The following is a 13,050-nucleotide window of genomic DNA, read 5'->3' as shown; positions in this document are numbered from 1 at the left end:
TACCAAGAACCGACGGAATGAGCAATCATTGAAACGTATAATTTCACGAAATCCTCTATAACATTAAAGTTACAAGTAAAAGCCGCTTCAGACATCGATGTATAGCTCGTGATTAAACGAAGATATCGTTATCTCCATTTAGTTTAATTTACAGTTGGCATCTTTACGAAAATGTTAACAGATTCTTCCGTCACTTCTTTGTGGAACAACACAAAATATAAATGAAAACACAATAGTTTGTATGTTGTACAGAATTACTTTTTTTAAGATTAATTCTCTAGACTATACACAGTATTGTGCTTTTCATTCATAAGTGAAAATGTAAAGCTATTACGAAGTGGAGCGTAGTTGAGGAATAAATTGGAATCTACATTTGGGCATGAGTATAAATGTGCATCCACATTTAGAGCTACACCTTGGGGATCGTAACAAAGTGCGTGGTAGAGGTTACTTGTGATTGTAGCGTTATTGGGGATTCTTCCCGTTCCATTTAAATATGAAGCACGTGAAGAATTACTGCTTAAACGCCTCTGTGTGTGCTTGCGCACTTTAACCAGTCGAGTCTTGCCTTCGCGATCCCTGTGGGAGTGATAGGTACAACATTCTAGCACATTTCTGTATTCCTCACTTAATACTGGTTCCTGAAATTCTGTTAGCAGCCTTCCTCGCGACCAGTTCGTTTTTTTCAACATTTCTGTGATATACTCGCATGGGTCAGTCAAACATGTGACCATTTGTGCTGCCTTCTTCACATACGTTCTGTATCTCTTAGTCTTACTGCATGTACTTGAGCAAAATTCTAGAATGCACCGCACGAGTGTTTTGTAAGCAATCTCCTCAGTAGACTGATTGTACTGCCCTAGATCTGCCGTAGAATCTTAAACCTATTCCGAGCTCAACCATAGTAGGCTAATTTACTGACAAACATATCTCTAAATTAGCCTACTATGCCTATTTTCATTCACTGCTTTCATTGCACAAAAGCGTGTAATCAGAATAATAGTTGGATCGCACCCAAGATCACTTTGCAGACATTTATTTAGGGAACTCGGGATATTCACAGTACCTTCGCAATACATATATTCTCTTCTGAAATTTGTAATTAATAATCCATCCCAATTCAAAAATAACAGCGAAGTGCATAGGAACAACACTATTCTGGATTAAATCTCACTTTGGTACAGAAAGGGGTGAATTATGCTGCCACAAAAATCTTTGGTCATTTGCGAAATACAGCGTGATTCAAAAAGAATACCACAACTTTAAAAATGTGTATTTAATGAAAGAAACATAATATAACCTTCTGTTATACATCATTACAAAGACTATTTAAAAAGGTTTTTTTGACTCAAAAACAAGTTCAGAGATGTTCAATATGGCCCCCTCCAGACACTCGAGCAATATCAACCCGATACTCCAACTCGTTCCACACTCTCTGTAGCATATCAGGCGTAACAGTTTGGATAGCTGCTGTTATTTCTCGTTTTAAATCATCAATGGTGGCTGGGAGAGGTGGCCGAAACACCATATCCTTAACTTACCCCCATAAGAAAAAATCGCAGGGGGTAAGATCAGGGCTTCTTGGAGGCCAGTGATGAAGTGCTCTGTCACGGGCTGCCTGGCGGCCGATCCATCGCCTCGGGTAGTTGACGTTCAGGTAGTTACGGACAGATAAGTGCCAATGTGGTGGCGCTCCATCCTGCTGAAATATGAATTGTTGTGCTTCTTGTTCGAGCTGAGGGAACAGCCAATTCTCTAACATCTCCAGATACTGTAGTCCAGTTACAGTAGCACCTTCGAAGAAAAAGGGACCAAAAACTTTATTGGCTGAAATGGCGAACAAATGTACAACTAAATGAAACTTTATAGCTCCCTTAATTCGCCGACAGATAGTGCTTAGATTGCCTTTTGTCGTTGCAGAGTTTTAAATTCCTAAAGTTGTGGTATTCTTTTTGAATCACCCTGTAGTATTAAAATCTGGCAGATAACCAACCAACATTTAAAAGCTAATTAAAAGAATTTCTGAAAGATAACTTCTTCTACTCAGTAGATGAATTCTTAGATATGAAGTAGTAACTGTAAGAAAATATTAATTAATTATTTTGTGTAAAGAAAACTTATGTTAAACTGAGACGTTCCACATCATTACGAAATGTCGTATTCATGGTCTATGGAATAGGATTAGTGTATGTATGCATGTACATAGTGTGGTATCCTGAACAGAATGACCTCGTCAATGCCAACCAGCATGGATTTCGAAAACATCGATCATTTGAAACCCAAATTGCACTTTTCTGACATAACATACTGAAAGACAATCAGGTAGATGCAGTGTTTTTTGATTTCCGAAAAGCATGTAACTCAGTACCGCATCTAGCTTATTGTCAGGAGTACGATCATATGGAATACCAAGTGAAATTTGTGACTGGACTGACGACTTTTTGGTACGGAGGCCACATCATGTTTTCTTGGATGGAGAGTAATCGGCAGATGTACAAGTAACTTCACCTATGTCCCTGGGAAGTGTTTTGGAACCCTTGCTGTTCATTTTGCATATTAATGACCTTACAGACAATAGTAAAATCACGCTTTTTGCAGATGATGCAGTTATTTATAATGAAGCACTATCTGAGAGAAGCTGTATAAATATTCAGTCATATCTCGATAAGACTTCAACATGGTGCAGAGACCGGAAACTTGCTCTAAATGTTTAGAAATGAAAAATCGGGCACTTCACAAAACCGAAAAAACGTAGTATCCTATGACTATAATCACTGCTGGAATCGGCCAACTCGTACAAATACATCATGGGTGTAACACTTTGTAGGGGTATGAAACGGAATGACCACACTGGTTCAATCGTGGATAAGGCGGGTGGTAAACTTCGGTATATTGGTAGACTACTGTGGAAGTGCAGTCAGTTTACAAAGGAGATTTCTCACAAATCACTCGTGCGACCCATCGTAGAATATTGCTGCAGTGCGTGGGACCCGTGTCGGATAGGACTAACAGAGGGGAGTGGGCACTGAACGTATACAGAGAAGGGCAGCACGAATAGTCACAGGTTTTTTTGAGCTGTGGGAGAGTGTAGCAGAGATACTGAAAAAAGTGAACTGGCAGGTTCTTGAAGACAGACACACACTATCCTGAGAATGTCAGTTAACAAAGTTTCAAGAACTGGACTGAAATGATTAAGGATATACTACAACCGCCTGTGTGTCAAAATGGTGCAAATGGCTCTGAGCACTATGGGACTTAACATCAGAGGTCATCAGTCCCCTAGAACTTAGATCTACTTAAACCTAACTAACCTAAGGACATCACACACATCCATGTCCGAGGCAGGATTCGAACCTGCGACCGTGGCGGTCACGCGGTTCCAGACTGAAGCGCCTAGAACCGCTCGGCCACTCAGGCCGGCGCCTATGTGTCACTCACACAGCGATCGTGAGGACAAGATTATAATAATTACTGCACTCACAGTGGCATTCAATCATTTTAGTACTTTCAACAATGCAGCCCAGTCAGCAATCGTGATAATCTAATATATAAGAAAGTATCAGCCTGGATTGCGGTAATGAAAACAACCTTTACCTAGGTTTCAGCCCAAGTAATTGAGCCTTCTTCAGAAGATAAACCTGATTCTTTGATATGTCTGCGAGGGCATGATCTAGAAATAAAACTGAAGCAGCCTGAATAGGCGTACTCACATTTTAAAAATGCGGTACATACAGGGTGTTTCAAAAATGACCGGTATATTTGAAACGCCAATAAAAACTAAACGAGCAGCGATAGAAATACGCTGTTTGTTGCAATATACTTGGGACAACAGTACATTTTCAGACGGACAAACTTTCGAAATTACAGCAGTTACAATTTTCAACAACAGATGGCGCTGCAAGTGATGTGAAAGATATAGAAGACAACGCAGTCTGTGGGTGCGCCATTCTGTACGTCGTCTTTCTGCTGTAAGCGTGTGCTGTTCACAACGTGCAAGTGTGCTGTGGACAACATGGTTTATTCCTTAGAACAGAAGATTTTTCTGGTGTTGGAATTCCACCGCCAAGAACACAGTGTTGTTGCAACGAGACGAAGTATTCAACGGATGTTTAATGTAACCAAAGGACCGAAAAGCGATACAATAAAGGATCTGTTTGAAAAATTTCAACGGACTGGGAACGTGACGGATGAACGTGCTGGAAAGGTAGGGCGACCGCGTACGGCAACCACAGAGGGCAACGCGCAGCTAGTGCAGCAGGTGATCCGACAGCGGCCTCGGGTTTCCGTTCGCCGTGTTGCAGCTGCGGTCCAAATGACGCCAACGTCCACGTATCGTCTCATGCGCCAGAGTTTACACCTCTATCCGTACAAAATTCAAACTCGGCAACCCCTCAGCGCCGCTACCATTGCTGCACGAGAGACATTCGCTAACGATATAGTGCACAGGATTGATGACGGCGATATGCATGTGGGCAGCATTTGGTTTACTGACGAAGCTTATTTTTACCTGGACGGCTTCGTCAATAAACAGAACTGGCGCATATGGGGAACCGAAAAGCCCCATGTTGCAGTCCCATCGTCCCTGCATCCTCAAAAAGTACTGGTCTGGGCCGCCATTTCTTCCAAAGGAATCATTGGCCCATTTTTCAGATCCGAAACGATTACTGCATCACGCTATTTGGACATTCTTCGTGAATTTGTGGCGGTACAAACTGCCTTAGACGACACTGCGAACACCTCGTGGTTTATGCAAGATGGTGCCCGGCCACATCGCACGGCCGACGTCTTTAATTTCCTGAATGAATATTTCGATGATCGTGTGATTGCTTTGGGCTATCCGAAACATACAGGAGGCGGCGTGGATTGGCCTCCCTATTCGCCAGACATGAACCCCTGTGACTTCTTTCTGTGGGGACACTTGGAAGACCAGGTGTACCGCCAGAATCCAGAAACAATTGAACAGCTGAAGCAGTACATCTCATCTGCGTGTGAAGCCATTCCGCCAGACACGTTGTCAAAGGTTTCGGGTAATTTCATTCAGAGACTACGCCATATTATTGCTACGCATGGTGGATATGTGGAAAATATCGTACTATAGAGTTTCCCAGACCGCAGCGCCATCTGTTGTTGAAAATTGTAACTACTGTAATTTCGAAAGTTTGTCCCAAGCATATTGCAACAAACGGTGTATTTCTATCGCTGCTCGTTTAGTTTTTATTGCCGTTTCAAATATACCGGTCATTTTTGAAACACCCTATAGGTACTAAGTCACCACCAAGACTCAAGCTCCGGCGAGCGCCTCGTCTCCATGGACGCAGTGCGGCAGGCCTCTTTAGGTTATTTGGTACAAAAAATGTAATTACAATAATGTGATAAGATCCATAATTAAGGAGCTATACTTGTGTTCACAGGCCACACGATCAGTCTTAGGTAGACATGTGCAGCGAGTGGTACGTTTGCATAACAACCACGTTGTTGATACTGCAGTCACTGTTTACTGTTATTGTCTCCTGTGTGCACTACACTTTGCGATACCACACAAGTTTTCATCGCAAGAGTATAGAGAGATGGTGTAAATTTTGGGCTGCTGTGATGGTAATGCGAAAGCTGCCATTTCCGATTATCACTGTCGGTATCGTAATCGTAAGATACCGAGTGCCAAAACATTTAGTGGAACATATCGAACATTGCTACAAACTGGTACTCATCCCAGTATTTCTATTCACTCCAAAAGACATTGCGCAGTTCAAGAAGAGGAAAACGTTCTTAATCCAGTAGAACGCAGTCCTCGTTCAAGTATAAGACGCCTAGCTACCCGACTGAACGTTTCACAATCTAAGTTGTGTAGGATTCGTCATAAGAATGGACTGTATTCTTTTCATTTGCAGAAAGTTCACCATTCAGAGGCACATGATTATGCCAACTGTTTGCACTTTTGTAACAGGTTAGATGGAAATCGGCAGCTCTATCATAATGCTCACTGATGAGGCAACTTTTACAAGAGACGGCATCAACAACATGCATGTCTGGGCAGACGCAAATCCCCATGCCACGGTGGTATGTCAGTTTGAACGTAGATTCAGTGTCAGTGTCTGATGTGGTATTGGGTGTGGCCAGTCACTGGGGCCGTTTGTTCTCCCGGGAAAATTTAAATGGTCAGATGTACGTTAACTGTTTACGAGAAGACTTACCGCAGCTTCTTGAAGATGTTCCTCTGGAAACCAGACGCCACATGTACGTCTAACATGACACGGTACCAGCACATTTCCACCGTGTGGTAACAGCTTATCTTAATCAGCAATTGTCACATCGATGTATAGGTCGCGGAGGCCCTATCAACTGGCCTGCCAGATTCCAAGATATGCCGGCCGGGGTGGCCGAGCGGTTCTAGGCGCTACAGTCTGGAACCGCGCGACCGCTACGGTCGCAGGTTCGAATCCTGCCTCGGGCATGGATGCGTGTGATGTCCCTAGGTTAGTTAGGCTTAAGTAGATCTGAGTTCTAGGGGACTGATGACCTCTGAAGTTGTCCCATAGTGCTCAGAGCCATTTGAACCATTCCCAGATTTAAGACCCCTAGAGTACTGCATCTAGGGGTGGATGAAAGACATCATGTACGAAACTAAGGCGGAAACGCGAGAAGACTTGATACAACGCATTTTCGATGCCGCAACGTCAATAAGGAACGAGCGTGTGAAATTACAAAATGCTAGTCGCGCGGTTCACTCCCGTGCGAATCTCTGGCTTCAAATTCAGGGAGGAAATTTTGAACACTTGCTTTAAATCCACTCTGAATGCAATAGACTGCTAGAAAATCGTTTAAAGTAATAATTACGCCCATTTTTGATAGTGAAATCCTACAATAAAAGTTTTTATCTGCCATTTTCTTGAGTTTTTCAATTACTGTCGCCCCTTAATTATGGATCTGATCCCATTACTTTATTTACATTTTTTGTTCAAAATAACCACAGGAATACCCTCCAGAAACCGGGGGAAAACCTCGTGACTCACTCTGTATACTGCCAATGTTTAGAGGATAGTAAATGTTCTTGCGACACCTGTTTTTGATAACTCCACTCGTATATTTCGAGTCGTTTTACGAGGAAATTCAGAGCAGCTACATCAATATATTCCCTCATATTGTACAGCACATGGAAGTCCCTATCCCTACACAGGGTGAAGCAGACGTAGATGTAGTGCAGAGACGGTGGGCTACTCACCTTCTGGCACTTTACTTTCAGCACTGGCAGGCGGATGCGTAACTCCTGCAAACAGACAGGAAAAAAATTGTCATTATTTGATGCACTATTGGCCATTAAAATTGCTACACCAAGAAGAATTGCAGATGATAAACGGGTATTCATTGGACAAATATATTATACTAGAACTGGCATGTGATTACATTTTCACGCAATTTGGGTGCATAGATCCTGAGAAATCAGTAACCAGAACAACCACCTCTGGCCGTAATAACGGCCTTGATACGCCTGGGCATTGAGTCAAACAGAACTTGGATGGAGTGTACAGGTACAGCTGCCCATGCAGCTTCAACACGATACCACAGTTCTTCAAGAGTAGTGACTGGTGTATTGTGACGAGCCAGTTGCTCGGCCACCATTGACCAGACGTTTTCAAATGGTGAGACATCTGGAGAATGTGCTGGCCACGGCAGTAGTCGAACATTTTCTGTATCCAGAAAGGCCCGTACAGGTCCTCCAATATGCGGTCGTGCATTATCCTGCTGAAATGTAGGGTTTCGCAGGGATCGAATGAAGGGTAGAGTCCCGGGTCGTAACACATCTGCGATGTAACGTCCAGTGTCCAAAGTGCCGTCAATGCGAACAAGAGGTGACCGAGACGTGTAACCGATGGCACCCCATACCATCACGCCGGGTGATACGCCAGTATGGCGATGACGAATACACGCTTCCAATGTGCGTTCATCGGGGTGTCGCCAAACACGCATGTGACCTTCATTATGCTGTAAACAGAACTTGGATTCATCCGAAAAAATGACGTTTTGCCATTCGTCCACTCAGGTTCGTCGTCGAGTACACCATCGCAGGCGCTCCTATCTGTAATGCAGCGTCAAGGGTAACCGCAGCCACGGTCTCCGAGCTGATAGTCCGTGCTGCTGCAAACTTCGTCGAACTGTTCGTCCAGATGATTATTGTCTTTCAAATGTCCCCATCTGTTGACTCAGGGATCGAGACGTGGCTGCACGATCCGTTACAGCCAAGCGGATAAGATGCCTGTCATCTCGACTGCTAGTGATACGAGGCCGTTGGGATCCAGCACGGCGTTCCGTATTACCCTCCTGAACCCACCGATCCCATATTCTGCTAGCAGTCATTGGATCTCGACCAACGCGAGTATCAATGTCGCGATACGATAAACTGCAATCGCGATAGTCTACACTCCGACCGTTATCAAAGTCGGAAACGTGATGGTACGCATTTCTCCTCCTTACACGAGGCATCACAACAACGTTTCACCATGCAACGCCGGTCAACTGCTGTTTGTGTATGAGAAATCGGTTGGAAACTTTCCTCGTGTCAGCACGTTGTACGTGTCGCCACCGGCGCCACCCTTGTGTGAATGCTCTGAAGAGCTAATCATTTGCATATCACAGCATCTTCTTCCTGTCAGTTAAATTTCGCGTCTGTAGCACGTCATCTTCGTGGTGTAGCAATTTTAATGGCCAGTAGTGTTGCTCACCTATCGAGTCGGCAGACTTGCGGCGATCATGCAGTGCGAACAATATGATTTTCGTCACAGGCACGAGCGACTTTGTCATCTCAACCGACCTCTCGCGGCAAGCCGGTCTGTTGTGGCGCCCCTGCGGAGTTATTCACGCACTGAGTCCGACAAGTCACTAATGGTCGTTTTTGTTTTCAAGTCGTCGCCGGAACTGAGAGTGTTGTGAGAGCTGTCTGCTGTGAAAGTGGGGTTATAACACGCCGCCCTGCGTACAAGAAAAGGCGGAATACTGTAAACGCAAACGCATTCGACATGGTACCGCACTGCAGACTGGTAACGAAGGTACGTGCGTACGGAATAGGCTTCCAGATGTCTGACTGGCTCGAAGACTTCTCAAGTGATAGAACCCATTATGTTGTCCTCGATGGCGAGTGTTCATCGGAGACAGGGATTGCATCAGGAGTGCAACAGCGAAGCGTAACAGGACCGTTGTTGTTCTCTGTATACAGAAATGATTTGGCGGACAGAGTGGGCAGCAATCTGCGGTTGTTTGCTGGTGTACGATAGGGGGACACAGATATGATTAGCACCACGAGTGATGAAGAAGAAACAGATACAGACCAGGGCACCAACATACACTCCTGGAAATGGAAAAAAGAACACATTGACACTGGTGTGTCAGACCCACCATACTTGCTCCGGACACTGCGAGAGGGCTGTACAAGCAATGATCACACGCACGCCACAGCGGACACACCAGGAACCGCGGTGTTGGCCGTCGAATGGCGCTAGCTGCACAGCATTTGTGCACCGCCGCCGTCAGTGTCAGCCAGTTTGCCGTGGCATACGGAGCTCCATCGCAGTCTTTAACACTGGTAGCATGCCGCGACAGAGTGGACGTGAACCGTATGTGCAGTTGACGGACTTTGAGCGAGGGCGTATAGTGGGCATGCGGGAGGCCGGGTGGACGTACCGCCGAATTGCTCAACACGTGGGGCGTGAGGTCTCCACAGTACATGGATGTTGTCGCCAGTGGTCGGCGGAAGGTGCACGTGCCCGTCGACCTGGGACCGGACTGCAGCGACGCACGGATGCACGCCAAGACCGTAGGATCCTACGCAGTGCCGTAGGGGACCGCACCGCCACTTCCCAGCAAATTAGGGACACTGTTGCTCCTGGGGTATCGGCGAGGACCATTCGCAACCGTCTCCATGAAGCTGGGCTACGGTCCCGCACACCGTTAGGCCGTCTTCCGCTCACGCCCCAACATCGTGCAGCCCGCCTCCAGTGGTGTCGCGACAGGCGTGAATGGAGGGACGAATGGAGACGTGTCGTCTTCAGCGATGAGAGTCGCTTCTGCCTTGGTGCCAATGATGGTCGTATGCGTGTTTGGCGCCGTGCAGGTGAGCGCCACAATCAGGACTGCATACGACCGAGGTACACAGGGCCAACACCCGGCATCATGGTGTGGTGAGCGATCTCCTACACTGGCCGTACACCACTGGTGATCGTCGAGGGGACACTGAATAGTGCACGGTACATCCAAACCGTCATCGAACCCATCGTTCTACCATTCCTAGACCGGCAAGGGAACTTGCTGTTCCAACAGGACAATGCACGTCCGCATGTATCCCGTGCCACCCAACGTGCTCTAGAAGATGTAAGTCAACTACCCTTGCCAGCAAGATCTCCGGATCTGTCCCCCATTGAGCATGTTTGGGACTGGATGAAGCGTCGTCTCACGCGGTCTGCACGTCCAGCACGAACGCTGGTCCAACTGAGGCGCCAGGTGGAAATGGCATGGCAAGCCGTTCCACAGGACTACATGCAGCATCTCTACGATCGTCTCCATGGGAGAATAGCAGCCTGCATTGCTGCGAAAGGTGGATATACACTGTACTAGTGCCGACATTGTGCATGCTCTGTTGCCTGTGTCTATGTGCCTGTAGTTCTGTCAGTGTGATCATGTGATGTATCAAACCCCAGGAATGTGTCAATAAAGTTTCCCCTTCCTGGGACAATGAATTCACGGTGTTCTTATTTCAATTTCCAGGAGTGTAGATATTGAAGCGTCCAGCGCGGATGATCCATAGTGTCAACCAAGTCAAATTCAAAGAACAGAATGGAACAACCGACAAGAGGTGCACAAGTCACACACAATCCTAAAAACAGATTGCACCGTATATATAAATAGTTAACAGCATCTCCATGTCCAATAAGAGCTTAAAGCTAGGTACCTCTTCAAGGGACCTACACCTTCCGTTAAGAGGCAGCGCACAGTCTGTATGGAAGGATCTTAATTGTGGTCCCTCTCTTTTGAGCCCAACCCGACGGATACCTATGGTAGATCGGGGAAAACCACCGCTCAGTCTGTGTTGCTGGCGGGGCCGGAAGGTGCTAACTGCCACACCACGTATCATTGTAAGTCTCATTGGCTCAGCGTGAACTGTTTGTACAACCAACCTACACAGCCTATACCTCAACTTCCACTACACTAAGAACTTCTCATCTGAAGCTTAAAGTTGGGCACCTCTTCAAGGGACCTACGCCCCCCTGGTAAGAGGCGGCGCACGTCCTGGATGGAAGGATCTTAATTGTGGTTCCTCTCTTTTGAGCCCAACCCGACGGATACCTATGGTAGATCGGGGAAAACCACCGTTCAGGTCGTGTTGTCGGCGGGGCCGGGAGGTGCTTGCGCCTGATGTACTCTACTAGGAGCCTTGCAGGCTCAACACAAACCGTTAGCGCCATTACCTTATTACTTTTACCACAAGTACCCTTTCATTAGCAACTTTGAGCCAAGCACAAAATCAGTTACCTCTCTACTGTATATCGTAAATAGTTTAGCAGGCTGGACATGGAGGTCTTAGTCTTAGTTTCTAGCTTTAACGTCCTAATCTCTTCTAGTTAAGGTAGTTTTTAGGATGGTAGATGTTAAAAGCATGGTGAGCAACGACCAGCGTCTTGAGGGTCATTCCAAGACCCGGGCCGCCGCCCACAACCAGGTGATGGGCCATATTATACCTATAACTTCTCTATTCAGTTCTCTTCCTTCCTTCTTTCTAAATATTTAATTTCGTTTTGTTTATTAATATCTTACTTGATTTTGTATTAGTTATAAGTTTTTCTAATGCTGCACAAAAAAAAAAAAGATATCAAATGGATCTAAACAAATAGAGCCCGCCTCCACGTGGCGGGACACGGGCAACGATGTGAGTGGGGACGGGAGCCGGTGTGGTGTTACTTTCAGTCACTGCAGACCCCGGACCCAGTCACAGCGGCTAAGTGGCAATATACGACCCACCATAAGAAATTAGACGGTGGGTCATAAAATATAAGCAGCTAGTGAAAAAAAAAAAGTGTACGATAGGGTGTCGAAGTTGAGTGAATGTAGGAAGATGAAAGACGACTTAGACAAAATCTCAGTTGGAAACTCATTATGCTCTGATACAGCATTACTGGTGTCCTGCTTGACACAGTCACGTCATTTAGATATCTGGGCGTAACGTTGCGAAGTAATATGAAGTAGAACCAACACATGAGGATCGTGGTAGGGAAGACGAATGGCCGACTTCGATGTACTGGGAGAATTTTTAGGAAAGAGTGGTTCACCTGTAAAGGAGACCGCATATAGGACTCTGGTGCGACCTTTTCTTGAGTACTGCTTGAGTGTTTGGGATCCACACCAGGTCGGTTTGAAAGAAGACAGCGGAGCAATTCAGAGGCGAGCTCCTAGCTCCTAGATTTGTTACAGCTAGCTTCGACCAGCACACAAGTGCTACCGATATGCTTCGGGGGCTCAAGTGGGAATGAGATACAGGACATAAAACCTCGTCTGAGACCTGCCATCATTTTTATGTTAATAATTGGCAACCAATGGCGTACAATCGCAATAAAGTCATGAGATGTTCAATTGTCTCTTTTATCAGAACATGTTATGCGTTTCGGGATTACACCCATCTTCAGACATCTGTTACAAAAAAAGTACAAAACATGAGTGAACAGCACACTCAACACGTCTCAACATTACAGAAAATGAGATCGGGTCATATGAGTTACAACCCACAAACTTCAACTGCTTTCTAGCCAACCAGTCGTACAGCCTTGACAAGTCGAAGAAAGTGTCCAATAACATATGACTAATACTGCGACACAAGCAGTCTTGAAGCAGAGCATATACTGAAGCTAAACAAGTCAACTAGCAGTGAAGCGCCCTTGGTAGGGGGCGCTGCATGGTCATGTGCTCCTTGTGTTCACATGTAATATAATAATAATATACTCAGCATGTAACATCTAACAGGGTGTAATTACGACTACCAATCGAAATACTACTTCCGTAGAACACTAAAGG

At 45.7% G+C, this 13,050-nt stretch overlaps 1 protein-coding gene across 1 annotated transcript in view; it reads right to left on the bottom strand.

Annotated features, from left to right (window-relative positions):
* The window catches only part of LOC126426916 (skin secretory protein xP2-like), a 242,360-nt gene that overhangs the window by 183,940 nt on the left and 45,370 nt on the right, over positions 1-13,050 (bottom strand). Inside the window, exon 3 of the mRNA XM_050089020.1 lies at positions 7,220-7,264. Within this exon, the coding sequence (XP_049944977.1) occupies positions 7,220-7,264 (45 nt within the window). The remainder of the gene's footprint in view (positions 1-7,219; positions 7,265-13,050) is intronic.

The sequence above is a fragment of the Schistocerca serialis genome, chromosome 11 (assembly GCF_023864345.2).
Source record: "Schistocerca serialis cubense isolate TAMUIC-IGC-003099 chromosome 11, iqSchSeri2.2, whole genome shotgun sequence".
Lineage (NCBI taxonomy): Eukaryota > Metazoa > Arthropoda > Insecta > Orthoptera > Acrididae > Schistocerca > Schistocerca serialis.
The sequence above is the reverse complement of the archived record's forward strand: the minus strand, read 5'-3'. Positions and strand labels throughout refer to the sequence as shown.